This window comes from Grus americana, chromosome 2 (genome assembly GCF_028858705.1).
Source record: "Grus americana isolate bGruAme1 chromosome 2, bGruAme1.mat, whole genome shotgun sequence".
Classification (NCBI taxonomy): Eukaryota; Metazoa; Chordata; class Aves; order Gruiformes; family Gruidae; genus Grus; species Grus americana.
Window position 1 is genome coordinate 144,361,382 of NC_072853.1, and position 18,003 is coordinate 144,379,384.

At 39.5% G+C, this 18,003-nt stretch overlaps 1 protein-coding gene across 1 annotated transcript; it reads right to left on the reverse strand.

The window, feature by feature from the left end:
- Positions 1–942: 942 nt before the first annotated feature.
- GTPBP10 (GTP binding protein 10) lies at positions 943–14,792 on the reverse strand. Its single transcript, XM_054817453.1, has 10 exons — positions 14,275–14,792; positions 13,502–13,695; positions 13,317–13,408; positions 12,106–12,250; positions 8,856–8,929; positions 7,815–7,867; positions 4,473–4,580; positions 3,874–3,951; positions 2,776–2,899; positions 943–2,023 (listed from the first exon to the last, which is right to left on the reverse strand). Exons 1-10 carry the CDS (start codon positions 14,305–14,307, stop codon positions 1,812–1,814), a joined length of 1,113 nt encoding a protein of 370 aa, XP_054673428.1. The 5' UTR covers positions 14,308–14,792; the 3' UTR covers positions 943–1,811.
- Between the last annotated feature and the right edge of the window lie 3,211 nt (positions 14,793–18,003).

The window sequence follows — 18,003 nt, forward strand, 5'->3', positions numbered from 1 at the left end:
TGAGGCATCAAACGAAACATACTCTTCATGATCCTCCGTGAGCTTGTGATGGGCCTCGGGAGCAGTTTAGTTACAGGCCCTGAAGCACCACACAGCTACTTGCTGTGTTTAACTCACCTCAGGAGGACCTGCTTGCCCCACGCTTTGCCTCGCTGCTCTCACCTAAACTCAGCACTCCGCCTGGCTGCTGACTAGGGTAGTAATCCAATTGCTTTTGCATTCATTCACTTACAACTTCTTTGTTTAACCTGCAAGTCACCTTGCATTTTCTCATTGGATTCTCCTGTTGCGGTGAGCAACCAGCTGTGTGGGTGCTTTGCTGCTGGCCTGGGCCAGCCCTGTAAGAAGTGCAAAGGCCTGCACTAGTCCTGCAAGCTACAGCTCTTAAGACTGGCTCAGTGTTACACTTACTTGTTACCTGTTCATTGCTGAAGCTCATATAAGTCCTCATACACAGCTGAAAGCAAGCCACGCTGGCTCTTCTTTCAAACTATTTTTCCCCTCATCTGTGTGTGAGATTAAGACCAGTGTTCAACAAGTCTGACAAAAAAAAAAGTTATTTTAAACTATGAAATACATGGAGTATAAAAAAAATTGTTGACAGCCCATACTTATCATAGAATCATAGAATGGTTTGGGTTGGAAGGGACCTCAAAGAGCATCTAGTTCCAACCCCCCTGCCATGGGCTCAGACACCCTCCACTAGACCAGGTTGCCCAAAGCCCCATCCAACCTGGCCTTGAACACTTCCAGGGCTTTGGTGAAAACATGTTAGCCACAAACACAATAAAATTAGAAGAAAATCAGAACCAATACTAATGATAAAATAATTGCATTATGAGAAATCATACCTTTCTTCCCAGTGACCGCTTTAACAAAGTTTAGAGAAGCAGGGTTTGATAAGTATACCTACAAAACAAGATCAAGTTGAGAAGCCTTTGATGTATTCAGTCTTATTTTATTTTGCAATCAATTTAATAGCTTTGAAGTAGAAAACACTCTGTACAACAAAGGATTTCTAGTTGGTTTTTTTTTTTTTAAGTAAAAATGTAAGTGTGCCTGCTTGTAATACAAAAAATAGAACATTAACTATTCCCTAAAACGTACAGCTCCGTTGAAAAGCAGTCATCATTTTCTTCACCAAAAAGCAACAGGTATCTGCTGCTCCATAAAAGGAGGGACTCCCAAATTAAGTCTGGGAATTTGGAATCAGGATTTATATGACCAAGAGGACTACAGCAGGCACCAGCAGGTGTGAAAAAAGCCACACACAACAGTACATATCAGCCTTGCTTTTTCATGCCGCTACAAGTCACTTCCTTGCAGCCATTTATTTGTTTTCCCTTAGATCTTTAAAAATACCCTCCCCCAATTTGGTGCCTGTCAAAATGTCAGAACTGGTTCACCTTAGAAACACTAGACCCTGGAAAATTGCTCCATCACAAATGTCCCAGGGTACTTCTGATGGCTATGGCAAAAGATGTAGAGTGGTGGAATTTGCTCCTTTGCTACCTCTGCAGGTTACATTCCTTCTATTCATCCTGTCTAGCAAAAAAATACTCCAGGGATCATCAACTGTTAAGCAGTGCTCTGAGTTGCACATACTTTGGTCTTTACTCTGTTGAGTCAGCAGCCAATGTAAATCAGAAAAAACTCTTCCCCACTGTGCCAAAAGAAATTGAGGCAATGGGGGGGAGCAGAAAACTGGGCAGTGGTGGTAGAGGGAACAAAAATTAAATGGAAGGTCTGCATAGCAATGGGTTTATGCACATACTAAGACTGTTGAAATGTGTTGGATCCAGCCAAGAATGCTAGCTTCTAGTCATTTGTTCTTCTGAAGTTTGTAAAAGTAGTAGTTTCTTTTTCCGATATTCTTCATTCTCCCGCTCTGCTTCCTCATCTATGGATTTTCTTATACACGCCTTCAGTTCCTCAATTCCTTCTCCAGTGTATGTAGATATAGGAATTAAATCTTTGAATTCAAGTGTATTTTCAGGGATCATTTCTTCCTGTAGTAAGAAGTCTGAAAAATCATATTGAAAGAGTTAGTACAACCCTCAAATAGTGTATCACTACAAAGCCCACAAAATCCCATTACATTTAGAAAATAAACTTTAATAAATTACAGTAATAAACATAATACTTCTATATTAATTGCAGTTATTTGCTTAATTAATCTTTAAAATAAAAAGTCTCAGAAGACAAGCACTAACACAGCAGTTATACCATACTTACACCCTCTTGAGAAGATTCTATACCCTTCCTTTGAGTACAAAGAAAGCCCAAGTTGTAGAACATGACATGGATGGTTTTAAGCCTTCCTGGTTCTTACACACGCCAGGAAACAGGAAGAAATTCACCCCAATGTAATCACCAAACTAAAGCAAACCCCTACGTAGGCCTGTCCAGAATTTTCATGTGTTTTGGCCAAAGTCACACAATAAATTGTATATACATCAGTGTCTGTAAGGGGACCTTCAAAGGAGCTTACTGTTCTCTGAGATACCTAGACTGGAAATTTACTCTCCCGTATCATAGTTAGGAAAGATCTTCTAGGATATCTTTATTTTATTAACATACCTCCCCAACGGTGAAGCCAGTACTACAAATGCATATAAACAGACCTCTAAATGCAGGAAGTGGTTTTAAAACATATGTTCAAATAATAAATTTAATAGCTGACTTGTTTCAAACAACTCCTTGCCAATGCAGAGTTACCCCTGATGAAATCTTACTACCATTTTTGCCAAAGGTAATTGTTGAAAGTTCATTTACCTTGAGGATTCTGCAGTTGTTTCATAAGTTCATTCAAATTATCCTTTGCACAAGGCAGATCCATTTTATTAATGGCAAGAACTGCAGGCTTTGTTAGAAGTTCCTCTTTGTACAGCTCCAGTTCCTTAAAAGACAAGTAAATTTGCCTTAGTAAGTACTTGTAGTTTAACAAGCACTACTTCAATTTTACATCTCTCTCATTTGCTTAATTGGCTAAATAAATGGTCTTTCACGTCTAGGCAGCTGTGAGATTTACTCAGGTGCTCAAGGTTGATGTATTAAAGAAGTGTGACAGAAGGAAATAATGTTCAGTGGTATTTTGCTCAAACATAGGTATTTCAGGTAAACAGGCTGGCCAATTCTGAAACAGCCTCCTATAAAAAGAATGACAGGTTTGGATTTGTTTTTCTGATATCCACAAACACAAAAGCAATTTCAGAAAAAGTTCAAGATCTATAAAACACATAAGAAAATTCTTTGGAGAGTTCTCTGATTCTTAAGCATTTTAACAGACTATGGTTAATATCAGAATTAAAATCACAACCATGAATAAGCTAAAAATAAACAGCAATAGCTAAAATTCAGAAGATTCATCATCTTAAGTCGTATAGCCAGAGAGAGAGCAGCTGCTAAACTTGAAATTACATATAATATGTTATTTTAATCAGAAACAACGATACGAGATGGAAACACTGCATGTCTGTAAAGCTGGTGCCTGATGTCTCATCTCCATTAGGCTACGCAGCAAGGGCATCAAGGCAGGGATTTAACTATACTCATGTATTTCTACTTCCTAAAATGCTACCAGTCTGGGGAACCGAAAATGATGTCTGTTCACCTTTATTTGACTGTTAGAAATATCCCATATGCTGCACAGATTAATGAAGGAACAGCTGTGCCCAACATAAAATAGAGCAGTCTCACCTGGACAGTTAAAAATAGAGATTTCATCATTTCAGAAAATCCTAAGCTTGTTAGCTGGCCTTATATTATAAATCCAGAAGACACACTAACATTTGAAAGTTCTTGATCAAAACTGAGCCTCTTTCTTGGCTCAACACATAAATACAAGTGTCAATTAGGAAGATGAGAACTTACCTTTGTTAGAAGTAATATTGTTTCAAAGGCTGTTCTGAACTGAGTCTTAACAGACAGCTGAAACCCAGAAATATCAACCTGAAAAAGTTACACATAACCAAGCTTTGTGGTATTAAATTATGTTACAGTATCAAGGCACTCTCTATTAACTACTTTGCAGTAAAATGTCCACATACATGCCCTCATTCCTAGGCAACTAACAGGGGTCAACTATACACCAAAGTAATACCATAGACACTGGAAGCACAAACTGGTTGATTCTGATACAGCGTTTCTCCAAAGTCTGGTTTTAAACCGCTCTTTTAAGGGGATCTTACAGAAAAATAAAGAAAACAAAAATAATCACCCCCTGCTTTAATTATGCTTGGAACACTTCGCTACTCTAAATTAATTGGCAAATTTTAATGATAAATTCTATTTAGGGATTTATCATCAGTCATTTGAGCATTCCATTCTGAAAACAGTGTTACAGCTCTATTTATCATAAAACATGCAAATTACAAATTATTTCCTAAATTCTAACTACACTGCAATTAAGACACATTTTATTTACTGCATTGCCTTTGATTTCAATAAGTTGTAAATTTTATTTAACTTACAACTAAGAGAAGCTGTTTGGTTCTTTCTACATGTTTGAGAAATTTGTGGCCCATCCCTTTGTTTGCATGTGCACCTTCAATCAGTCCTGGGAGATCAGCTACTGAAATCTAGGAAAACAAAAGTTCCAAACAAAACATTTCCAACAAGCAAAAATAGTGATTTTTAAACTATCAACACCTATTATCATTTTATATAAACAAAAGAACCCAGACAAAGAAATCTCACGTATATCTACTTTGAGAGATTCCTTTTACAACTATGTGTATTCCTTGGAATTGTGTTGGGGAGCAGCTCTCCAGCAGTATGCACTGGCTGCTTCAATACATTTAGAATTTACCGTCAGAAGTAGATTTAAACAAAATGCTACTATTACACAGACAGTCCGCTCCTCATGTTTCCCTGTCTATTTATTTATAGCTGTCTGCAAAGTAGAAAATAGAGAGTAATAATACCTTGGCAGAGATATTGCAAAATTTACCTATTACCTGAGAATAAAACAGACTCTGAAAGGCAAGAAGATTAAGCTATCACAGTTGTACAGAATTCAAACTGTCACTGGAAAAGAAAATAAAGTTTGTTCCTTGTGGCTACAGAGGATCATTATTCCAAATGCAAGCCCACTTAACATCATTCCCCTGAGCGTAAGAAGGTCCAAGAATTTGTCTTCTGCTCTTCAACTGAAATGAGATTTTGATTAGTATATCAGCTTCCAACAAGAGCCCAGCAAAGGCTGCCACAACGGACAGGGATGTTGTCATTTTCTCTGCTGGTTGAGAGGGTTGTACAGAGTTGTAAAGGAGAACTGAGACAGACCAAAAAAGAGCAGAATACTAAAACCCCCAAATGTCTACTTATTAATTCATAGAAAGCTAAGACAGACAGTGAAGCAAAGAACAAAAGCAGGGTCTTCAAATCTATCTAATACCCCTTCAGACAGCAACTGGATTCAATTAAACAATGCCCAAAGCCAGCACACAATAAAATTTCCAGTGTGCTACCTAATGCTGAAGGGGGCCTTCTGCTCCGAGTGAGTTACACTCCCACTCGTGTCACACTAACTTTTAACTATTATGCATTTCCTAAACATTTGAAGCCTTGCTTCAGAATTTTCCATCTACAGAGACATGAGATACAGCTGGATAAGCCACAGACTTGTAACTAGAAACAGGGAGAGAATAACTAGTTAGAATAGAAACATCCACTTCCTGGTGGGATGTGTTTGGGTGCTGTAGTACCATCTTCCCCACCTTTTTCAGCAACTTTAGTTCTCTTTCAAAGAGTATTTTTTATGGAGTTCATAAAGAAACTTATATTCCCTCCAAACAGCCCTTGGTTCAAATATTCTGGTAGAAAATGTAAATGCTTCTGCTAGTTTCCATGATTTGGTACTAAGACCTGAACCCAGACTCATATTCAGATCCTCTACTTTTGTGTCTTTTCTTTTCCAAGTAGTACTGACAGACGGCACCAGGTAACTTGCATATTTTTTCTTCTTTAAAATGTACTAAGATAAAATAAGCAAATTGCTACGTATTTCCTTAAAAATGTCAGTGTTCTGTAGAAAAAAGATATAATGAGCCAGACTCTCTTGAATGATACAGGACAGCCACCTCAATTATTGCTCTTAATTGCTTACGTTGTTTTGTTTTCAGCAGTTGCAATACTGAGAGCTGAAGTACTTCCTCTTACTCACACATGCTCCCTGTGATCACAATCATGAGTTGCCTTGATTTTAGAAAAGAGGTACTTTGTCCATATAGTTCCTATATAGCATCCCACACTGTAGTATAAACACCATGAACTGCAGGAACAGCCAACAAGAAGGGTCATTGGCTATGATGTGAAACAGACTGCAGAAGAGAGAGCCAGGAGTGCAAGTAGTTCTCCTGCTGGAGAAAGATACACCAGGAAGAGTAAGAGGTCCTGATTCATGGCAGGTCCTTAGTTTTTTTAAAAGGTTATAAACAATCCTGTTATTTGCAGCACAGTTTTCTAGGATAAGTTACCCTAAACTAACAGATAAAATGAATATACAAAAAATTCCCCTTAGATGTGTGCTCCTCTAGAGGGAACCTGACAAACTAGACTTACTTCCTTTAATACACAGTTTTGTTAAAGGTTGTTAAATGAAGTTTTCAAGCATCAGCTACTGAATCCTCATAAGATTATTCCTTCTGAAAGTGAAAAGAGGAGTTTTCTGCCTTTTCACATCTGAGAGGTATGCTTTTCTGGTTAACTCATCTGAAACCCTTTTATGCATTTGCCTTTTATCTTGGAAGTGATGAGTCCAGTACTGCATGTATCGTACACTTAAAAAACAAAATAAAAGCACATCAAAGAAGATTCAAGCTTGAGGAATCAAAATGTTTGCTGTAACCTTACATGAACTTGGGGTCCAAAATCTATTAGTAAGAGTCTCATTTAGCGTTCGCTTCCCCCCCAGTGGCTACCGTAGAAAGGATCCCAGGCACCACACAATTACCTGACAAGTCTACCTGAAGAAGCTGGGTGGAATTGTGTTCACAAAAAATAAGGTGGTAGGGCAATAGCTCTGTCAGTCCTCCAGAGCTACAGATTACCACAAAAAGAACTGGAGCCAGGTACCTCACCTCTCGGGTAGTGCACTAGCTGGGTTGTTTAGGCAAACACTATCACTTCATACTATTTTAGTTTTTTATGAAAAAAAAACAAAACAAAACCACAAAAACCAAACCACAAAAGGAAGTTAAGCAGCCAAGACAGAAAGCCAGAACAGTATGTTATGGTAAATGGGTCACATTCACTAAATTCCCTGTCATTCCCTACGGCAGATCTGCAGCTATTAGACAAATTTGCCACTGTTTAAAATCCAGCCAGAAAATGACTCATTAATACCAGAGCTCTCTGTATAGGCAACTTGCAGAAAATTTGCCTCTTCTAAATAAAAATATCAGGTTAGTCTCTGAAACAATGATTCTTTAAAGTCCTAAACTTAACAAGAGTATACTATAACACAGCAATCTCAATTCGGTACACAAGCTCACAACTCTCAGATTATAAAGCAGGATTAGAACCACAGAAAGGAGACAAAGGAAAATGAGAAGCCATTTATTAAAGTGACTTGAAATCAGCTCAATGTCATATTACTGCATTTGGCTATACAGATCTCTTCTTACTACTTCATAAAAACAGTACCTTCTCTACAACTCTCATTAAGTCTATGTAATTGCATTTTATATGTATACATTATACATACACATATGCCTATAAGTTTCCTTTTTCTTTCTGAAATTACGTTAAACAACATAACTGATCATTATATACAACTTTAACGAACAACCAGAATGAACTTTCATACCAACCTGCTTATAATCTGCATACATGATCTTTCCTAGTTCAGGCTGTATTGTTGTAACTATGACAAGGGAAAAAAAGAGGAGGGGAAGAAAACAAAACTGGTTTTAACATTTAAAAGAATGTTAATGTTACAAAACATTTAAATGTTGTAGGGCTTTCTCTCTTCATATTTAAATGAAACAAATGTTCAGTAGCAGAAAAAAATAAGGCAAATGGGATGCTCATAATTACTGGAAAAGGAATAAAGAAAAAGCAAAACAAGAAAGAACAAAATTAGACCACCCAAAAAACCCTGTGTTTCACCAAATCTTGGCACTGTCTGAAATTCTGTTCTTGTCATCCCAAAAATGGAATAGAAGATCTAGAGAAGTCTCAGAAATAAAAATAATTATCCAAACTATGGAATAGCTTCCAAATAGGGAAAAATAATGAAAGGTAAAGTGAGATAGGACTCTTCAAACTGAGGAAAAATATAAAAATACTGTAGACAATCAGGAGTGGCGCAATAAGGTCAGTAGGAATTATCAGTACTTATACTCTCGCTTTTTAAAGAATGATCATAAACTAATCCTAACTTACTGATAGAAAAATTATAAAAATTTTCTGTCCATTTTTCAGTGGACAGATTAAAACCCAAAATCTTACTCTGTTGCAAGAACGGGTGGTAGCTATTTCCAAAGTATACAAGATGTTTATGCAAAGAAACTTGATGGTGCGTATTCAGTAGGCTGAAGATATTACACACTACGGAGAGTCTTAGATGCAATAAAATGGGTTGAGACTAAAATAAATGTTAAACAGACCCTGAACCAACAGGCTGAAGAACTATGAGGATGTACACATGAAAAACTGAGGTGATTAAAGGAACTGGACACTGAAACAAGGCTTTCTCTGAAGTATTTCTTATAATTAAAAATCTGTGTAGCGTATTTAGCCGGCAATATGGTTATCCTCTATTCTTTATTATAAACTTGCAAACCAAGTCAGAGAAAGACTTCTTGCTCTCATGACATATTACTGCTCTAACAATGAGAGTATGAACTTACATGCATAATTTGCAATCTCAGGTTTGGCATGAGAAATCTTGCTTAACAAGGATGATTTTCCTGCATTTGGAAACCTAGAAGGAAAGTCAGGGTTTATACACTGAATAAACACATATGTGATTCCCATGTATTTTATTACCAAATACACTACATTACCTTAGTCAAACTCATTGCTATCAACTAATTTTTGCAGACTCATTTGCTCAGACTTTTTAAAAAAAAAAAAAAGGAAAACAAAAAACCCAGATCATTGTGATTTTTTTTAAATAAAATCTGAGTAATTTTTCTAAATCCAACAATGCTTCTCAAGGGTGTGGGCAGGGGAGCTATATAAATACATGCATAATAGATTTAAAGGAAATCTTTCAAAGTCACTCGGATGGAAATACAGCATAAGCATCCAGGTCTACTTGAATTCAGTCTTCACATGCTATAGGTATTTCTGTAAATTATGTTTACATTCTGAACACCTGTCATGCAAATGCATCTTATCAGTTGGATTTACAGTCTTTTTGGCATACAAATCATGGTTAATGAAACATTCTACAATTTCAGTATCAATATTATCTATGCTACAGTTTAGCTTATGTAGCAAAGCAAGAATATGGGGGGGAAGAGGGAAGAGTCAGAGAGAGACTTTGTGTATATAGGCACACACATGCACAGTTTGTATATGTTCTTAAGGCACATAGTGTATGTTCTATGAGGGATCCTGAAATTAGGACTAACCTCCTTTGCTGCTGTGCTGGTTTTGGCTGGGGTAGAGTTAATTTTCTTCACAGTAGCTGGTATGAGGCTATGTTTTGGATTTATGCTGAAAACTGTTGATAACACAGGGATGTTTTAGCTATTGCTGAGCAGTGCTTGCACAGAGCCAAGGCCTTTGCTGCTTCTCACACCACCCCACCAGCCAGTGGGCTGGGGGTGCACAAGGAGTTGGGAGGGGACACAGCCGGGACAGCTGACCTCAACTGACTACAGGGATATTCCATACCATACGACATCATGCTCAGCACATAAAGCTGGGGGAAGAAGAAGGAAGGGGAAGATGTTCGGAGCGATGGCATTTGTCTTCCTGAGTAACCATTCTGTGTGATGGAGCCCTGCTTTCCTGGAGATGGCTGAACACCTGCCTGCCCATGGGAAGTGGGGAATGAATTCCTTGTTTCACTTTGCTTGCACGCGCAGCTTTTGCTTTACCTATTAAACTGTCTTTATCTCAACCCACAGTTTTCTCACTTTTACCCTTCTAATTCTCTCCCCCATCTCGCCATGGGGGGAGTGAGCGAGCGGCTGCGCGGTGCTCAATTGCCAGCTGGGGTTAAATCACAGCAGTTACCAAGTAAACCAAGAATACCAGTGAAGCCCTAGGAGCTGGTCTGCGCAGACATGACTGTTGTAACCTTTTCCCTTTAGAAGGGATAGCTATACCTGCATACTACAACAAAAACATTCCTTAAGGGATATGGTAGCTTTTATAAAAGCTTCTTCACACTACCCATTGAAATGGAAACATAAGTTAAAACTGAAACTATAACACATACTTATTTTAAAGATTAATCTGAGCTGCAAGAGACACAATAGCCTTGATCCATGTCAAACCTGAAGCTAATGCAGACATCAGAGGATAGACTACAGTCCTTATTCATACCACCTGCTCCATACAGGAGACCAAACAAGACTTGTGTTCCAGTTAAATTCAAAGTTATCCAGCTCAACGTTCCGGTGCAACAGTGATCAAGAAAACTGTGTCTACAGGCAACTGAACATTGGTGACAAGATACAAAGGCACATGTCACACAGAAAACCACATACTCTCCTCTTGAATACATGCAGAATCATGACCTGTTAACAGGGACAACTAGTAAGAACATGAGCTAATGGAAAACAAGCACTACATTAAGAGGCTTTGTAAAGGGGGTGTACAGGGCTTTCTTAAAACAGAAAGAGATATAATGACTCTTGTTGTAAGAGAAAAACTATTGAGGGTAGTTTTAATGCACTCTGATGTTGAAAGGTGCCTTAAAGACGTTCCGGAAGGTTACTCCGGTCATCTCCTCGAGTATTTTGTTTCCACTGAGGTACAATATGCTCTTTGAAGTTTAAATTACAACTTACACTACACATCACAACCTGTACCCAAACCTGATGGGCCTTTCTCAAGTCTATGTTTTTTACTTGATCTAATAGCAAACCACTTATGCATCTACTGAAGTAAAAATAACAAAGAGATCAAAGTACAACCACGAACAATCAGAGGCTGATTCATATTCTCAACAAGAAAATACCATGCTCCTCTAATGAATTTATAATGATTCTTTTTATCCGTTTTAAAGGCAAACTGCCAGCTAAAATACAAGCCAAAATACAAGATTAAAGAAGTACCGGTGTCATAAAACTCCGATATTTTCACACACTCTAAAACAAGAAAAAAATTACTGAAGACCACTTGAAAATTATGTAACTTTAGATAAATCTATTATTATTTCTAATAAGCAAAAAAAGAAAAATGTAGGTAGAAAACCATGTTGTCTTCAAGTTTCCATTCTTTAATGGTAAATACCAATTAGATTATTTCCACCTCAAACTCCTCGCCATTTTACACTCCCTATGTTTTTTATTAATAAGGACCACAGGGCAAGGGGGTAATAGATGCTGAGTAGACCAATACTTTTACAATTGTAGTTTGTTGAAAGCTTCTTCCAAATAAACATATATTTATCTGCATTGTTATAAAGCAGCAACATTGAAATGCAAGTCCTACTGTTCTAGTTTGTAATTACTTCCTTCCAGTGTTCCAAGTTGGTTTTTTTTGGAAGAGTAGGCTACATACCCTTTGAAACTCTGTTTAAAACTACGAAAGGATCTACCTATGCCAGCACCATAAAGTTGAAGATGCAATACGGATAGCATTCTTGGCTCTGTTTTGCACTTCCTACTTACCTGATAAATATTAGGTAATAGTATTTTTATAATCACTGCAATAGCTAAATTAAATTATATTAATAATTATATATTACCCCGATCCACGAAGCCCTTCACCCACAAAAGCAGAATCCATATTTTCCAAATTTTAAAATGAATTTTAATAAGTTTAAACGCTATCTGATTTTTGCAAACTGCAAGTAATTTAAGTGGCAATGCAAATGTACAGTAATGCTTATCCTCCAAACTCTCAAATTTCTTTGAAATCCCATATAGAATTTACTACTTTGTTTTCTAGTATCAGTTCTCAAACTAAAGTACTTACCCAACTAAGCCAACATCTGCTATAAGTTTCAAATCAAGATGAACAATTCGCCTCTGACCTTTGCAAGGCATGAAGTTTGTGGCCAAAGAGCCTCCAAGACCTCCGCGAGCTGCTAGGAATCTCTCTCCTGCTGCATTAAGCTCTCCTGAAAATAAATTCTCTAGTGAAAAAGCACAATCCTCTGCAGTAGTTCAGTTGTGTTTTTCCACTTAAATCTATCTTCAATGGGGAGACCATTTTCTGTATGCTTCCTTGCAAGAGCTGTGCATTCAGGGTCATGGTATTTTTTCTTCTTTGGAAACAAATGAAAGCAATCACACCCCAATATTCCCCTCTGTCACACAGTTAGCCACTTCAAGAAAAGCGCTAAATACAGGCAGGCAAAGTATGGCCAAGATGGCAGTTCTAAAGCCTCCAATACTTGAATTCAAGAATGCAAGGAAAAATCTGCACTGATAAGAGATGTGGCTACAGCAAACTCTTAAGATGTTCCATATTTTTTCATTAAGATGCAGGCTATAGTATCTCCCTTAGGGTTAGAATAATTAAAAAACCCAACAATGCAACATCTAATTCAAGGATACCTTTAGGGACTGACATGCCTACATCATACACAGTTCTTGCCATATATCCAGTTTTGTTAAACATCCAGTTCAGAGTCATTTGTGAATTTAGTTTGAACTCTGAACAGTATGAGAAGTAAAACTCTGAAAAACTGCAAAGAAACAACTGAAAGCTATTCTAAGAGCACTGTGTTAAAAGAGATCTTCCTGGTTACTACCAAGTACCACTCTTTAAATGTTGACACTCAGCAAGGATCTTGATCTTTTAAGCAATGTCGTAATTCAGTAAAGTTAAAAGGACAGTTACCTGAGTTTATGGGCACATAATTTATGTAAGGTCATTAACGATTCTGTGGAGGATCAGTAAGGCTTCCAGCCTTTAACACTTGTTTGCAAGGGCAATTTTCTTTATGTTGCGTATAGTGATACAAACTAACTACTGTTAATTTCTGGAGGGGGTCCTTGCTTTCCCCACAATTTCTACAGTGTATTTTTTGTCAACTCTTTGTCCAAACAAAGGAAAACACACACACATATTTTGGGAGATGTGTACATGTAAAACATCCTAGTGTTAGAAGCCTGCTAGAGGCTATCAATACAATACGAGAATATCTACCAGATACATTAAAACAAAGCAAAAGTTCTTACCGATCTGCTTGCCATCATCACAAAGAACTGAAATTCCTGGAGGCACATGAACTTCACAGTCTTCTCCTTTCTTACCTTTTAGTGCTTTAACACTGGGAGAAAGTAAATCAGGCTTAGTAACTCAAGCTGACAGTTTGCTTTCTGGAAAAAATGTATATAACAACTTTCATCAAACAGACTCTCACCTGCTGTTGGCTCCTGCTCCAGCTACAAATCGCTTCTGGGGATATCTGTCCTTAATGCTCTTTAAGGTAGTTCTTTCTCGGGCGATGAACCAGACATCACCACCTCTTCCTCCTTCCCCACCTAGACGAGGATAACCCATTCCACCAGTTCCTCCTCTGACATAGAGCCGTAAATCGTCTATGAAGTTGCCATACTAACAAAACGAGAGTTTCATATCAGCATTACGTTCTGTTTATATTTCGTTTTGCAGCAATGTGAGTAAAACTGCGTGGATAGAACTTTCCTCTGATGGCAATAATGAAAGTTCAGAAAACAGACCTATAACCCTCCCAAATATTTTTTAATAAGGGAGATGTTTGAAGTATCTCCCCCGGCAGCGATACCTCACGGTACGCACGCCCGGCCTGCAGCAGAGGGACGGAGCGCGGCCCTGCCTCTGCGCCGGGCCCCGCCGCCCACGGAGACACGCATGCCACGGCCGCGGCGCCTCATCGCGCACCCTGCCCGGCTCCGTGCCCCCGCCCGGCACGTACAGGCCCCCTGCCAGGAGGCCGCTTCGCAGAGACGGCGCCTGGGCAGCGCAGGGGGGCGACGTGCCGGCAAACCGCCGGGGGCCGCAGGTCAGCCCGGAGAAAGGGAAGCGGCCGTTCGCCTGGGACGTGCCCGCGGAGCGACCCGCCAGCCCGTCCCTTCCCGCCGCCCGAGCCCTGCCTGCGTGGGGCTGCACGCACGCAGGGCCCGTCCCCACCGCTCCCGGGCCGGGCGCACTGACCTTCCGCAGCACCGCCCGGCCGCACCGCACCATGCTGGCAGCCGCCGTCTCCGCCCGCACCCGGCCTAGCGGCAACGGCGGCAAGGGAGGGGCGGAGCGGGACGGCGGCAGCAGTGGCCCCTGAGGCGCGGGGTGGACGGGCCCAGCCCCAGGGGAGAACAGGGCAAGAGGGTGGTCGGGCTCAGCGCCCAGTCCTTAAGGGTCGGTCGGTCGGTCAGTCTGCCTGCCTGCCGGGGGAACACAGAAGGAAGCAAACCACCACCCCAACTCCCGTCCAGCTGGCGGCCGCCATGACAGTCGAGGCGGGACTGTGCCTCGCGCAGGTGCGCATGCGCGTCCGTTCCCGCCCTCGGCCGCGCGGGGCTGTGGTGGCTCTTCGCCGTCGTCCGGCTGCGGCGTGGCGAGGCCGTCCCGGCAGGGCCGGTTCTCCCGGAGCCACCGGCACGGCGAGGGACGGGCCTGGTTTGCTGCACCGTGTCAGCTCCTCGCTCCAGTCTTCCCAGACCCGCAAAGCACCGAGAGGCGTAGGGGCGTTTCGGGCCGAGGTGCGGGCAGGGAAGCCTGAGGGGAGAGCAAAGCCCAGGCTGCCGGAGCTGCGAGGTGTCGGGCAAGATCTGCAATCTCCAGCAGCGTCTTCTCCTTGGAAGTTGTATGCCGATTAGATACAGCATCGACTGTTGGCTTTGCCCATGGAGTTGGACCCTTTAAAGCCTCTTGATCATATTGCTAATGTGCTCTCCCTCAAGAAATTGGGACCTGACCTTTCTGCGAGGCTGATTTTCAGGATAAGGATGACCATGTTGAAAGTACATGGCTTTAATAAGGTTTATAGTGCTTTGCGTTTCTTAAATGGTCACAAATGAGAATTTTTTTTATAAGTCATTACATCGGTAAGGTCAGAAGGGTAAAATTGATGAAAAAATGCCCCCAAGTTCTTTCATAAGTCTTTATTTTGTAGAGAAGTATTTTTCAGATAGTATGAGCGTATTTTCAGTGGTTTTTTTTTTTAAAGCACAAATCTTCATGAAAAATTAAATATTATTCTGTTCCTTCTTACAGCCTTTCCACACAATCATACGTTCTCAGTTGCAGTTGTTAACTACCTGAGGAGAATCATTACCATTTACAGTAATTTAATACTAAAAATTAGTTCAACAATTGATTTTATCTTTTAAATAATAATAAACCAATTTAGAAAACAGTGTTGTGCTAAATGGCCCAACAGAACATTTAAGCAGTATCCAGGATTTATCACAACACGTGTTGTCCAGTGCCATTTTAAGAATGTAAATTTGCTTTTGTTGTTGGTTAGTTTTGTTTCTTAGTTGCTTCATGGCCTAGGACACCAGATTTGGAAACTGTATTTACAAAATATATGCAAAATAGTAGTTACATAGTTAGATTCTTCTGCGTATTATTGTTTGGTCTTTGTTTGCTGTAATTTTTGCTTTGTTTTGTACACTATAAAAGTTAGGCCAATACCTATGTTTAAAAAACCTACCTATATATAGTTCTAAATAGTCATTGGTTAATTAGGGTAAAGGAAGCTTCAATTTGCTAAAATTTTAGACATAAATGAGGAATTTTTTTTTTTTTTTAAAATCAGGTAAGAATGAATAAAAAAATCCAGATTCCTAATCCTGTGCTTTTCAGCTGACCCACACTTCTGTTGCTTACTTAAAAAAGCAAACTGTTTTGCAGTTGGGTTATTCAGAAGCGGGTACAGAAGAAGCGTGGCTGTCATTCAGAATGATTATTCCTGATGGCTTTTGATGATGAATGAATAAAATAACAACATAGTTCAGTTGAATGCAATTTTGCAAGATACTACAGTACAAAATGGTTTTTTTTGTCCTGAAGTGATGTATTCCATGGGAGATTTTAGTAGTATTTTTAGAAGGCCTTAGTCCCTTTTGTGAGCCTTTTCTTTCCACCTACATGCATGGAAACAAAACATTAAAAAGCTCACTCTGTTGAGTATTACTGACCTGCTTTTTCTGCTGTTCTGTGTCATTTTTACCAATCAACTACATATTCTGTTTCAGCTAAAAATACATAAAATTTCTACCAACTGGACATGCTTGTATCATACTGTGATAGAATTTTTAGAGTAGAAGATTTTTCAGTGATATAAATGGGACAGCACGAGAAGATGTGACCATTGTCTAGTGAGCTTAAGTTAAATTCTCCAAAGTATGCATTTCCTCAGTGCCAACCCAGTCTGTAATTACTTATCTTTGAAAAGAAGAAGAGTGACCTGGCCAACTACAGACCCTGAAGCCTGGTCTCAGTCTCATGCAAAGCTTTGGAAAAATTCAAATTTGCCATAATAATGCCCTATTGATAAAACATTTGATATGGTATCAGTTGGGAAGGAATGAGAATATGGGCGTTAGGAGAGAAATTGTGACGGGAGGTAGGCACAAGTAAGGTTGAAAAGGAAGATGTCAGGCTTGAAGGGTTGATTTTAGGGTGGTCTTATTTGATATTTTTTGTAGTAGCCCTGATAAAATCATTAAGAGCATACCGATGAAATCTGGTAATGATAGATACTTAAAAATCATCATAAGTACAGAGAGTATCTCAGGAGATGTATTTCCTTTTAAAGTAGGGAGGTATTAATGTCATTGCTGAAGGCCCTGGTGAAATCTCATTTGGGGTACTGTGAAAACTTCTAATCAATTGTTCTATACCTGAGCTAAGGTTGAACTGAAAGAGGGGTAGAAGGAGGTTAGGTGCATCACCAGAGAGCTTGAGATCCTTTTGTACAAACAGATTTTAGGATGGCTCAGTTTGTTTACTTCAATAAAACAAAACCAAAGAGGAGATATGAGTGCTGTCTATAAATATATCAGGAAAGTACACATGAAGGATGAAAACCATTTAATTTGCAGGGCAGTGTTGACACAAGAACAGACAGATATGTACTATTCATTAATAATTATATCAGGAAATTAGAAGAATGTTTCTAGTCATTACAGCAATCAAATTCTGAAACAGCTTTTCTGTGGAATTAGTGGGAACAAAAATATATCTGTTTTTAATATGGTGCTTGATAAATTTATGAGGCGATTGTACAACAGAGCTTTCTGTAGTGGCAGGGAACTAGGCCCTATCATTCAGGAGGACCTTTCTGTTCTGTGTTACCATGCCAATTCGTAGTACAAATAGCAGAACATTTTGTCCAGATTTATGGTTCATAGTATGGGAAAGACTTGTCAGTCTGATCTGAGTAGCAGGCGAGGTTCAGAGGTCCTTACTGATGCAAAAGTTAGATTGTGCTACTGTCGCTTCAGTGAAGCATACAATGCTGGCATTGTATAGAAAATAATAGAGAAAAGGAGATAAGCTAAAGAGCTTTTAAGTGAGGTGAAGAAAGCACGGGGAAGTTGCAGATGGCAAGAAGGTTATCAGTGAAGGTCTTCAAGGATCAATCATGGACCCTGAGCTCTCCCTGGATACCAGTACAAGTATATATCAAATTACCACGGGTTTTGATGCTTTGCTCTGCTTTTGCGGTGCATACTGTTTGAATTTAGTACTGTTGAGAGCAGCAGGGTCTGTAGCTTGTCAGCTTAGCAGAGCCTTATGTTCAGTGTGCTGAACTTAACACACAGCAGGAGGTCAAATCCAACAACAGGTTAATGTATAGACTGGTCCAGAGATGCCAGCAGAGCTACTAAGTGATGTTAATTCAACTCATGCAATCAATCCACAACTCAACCTCAA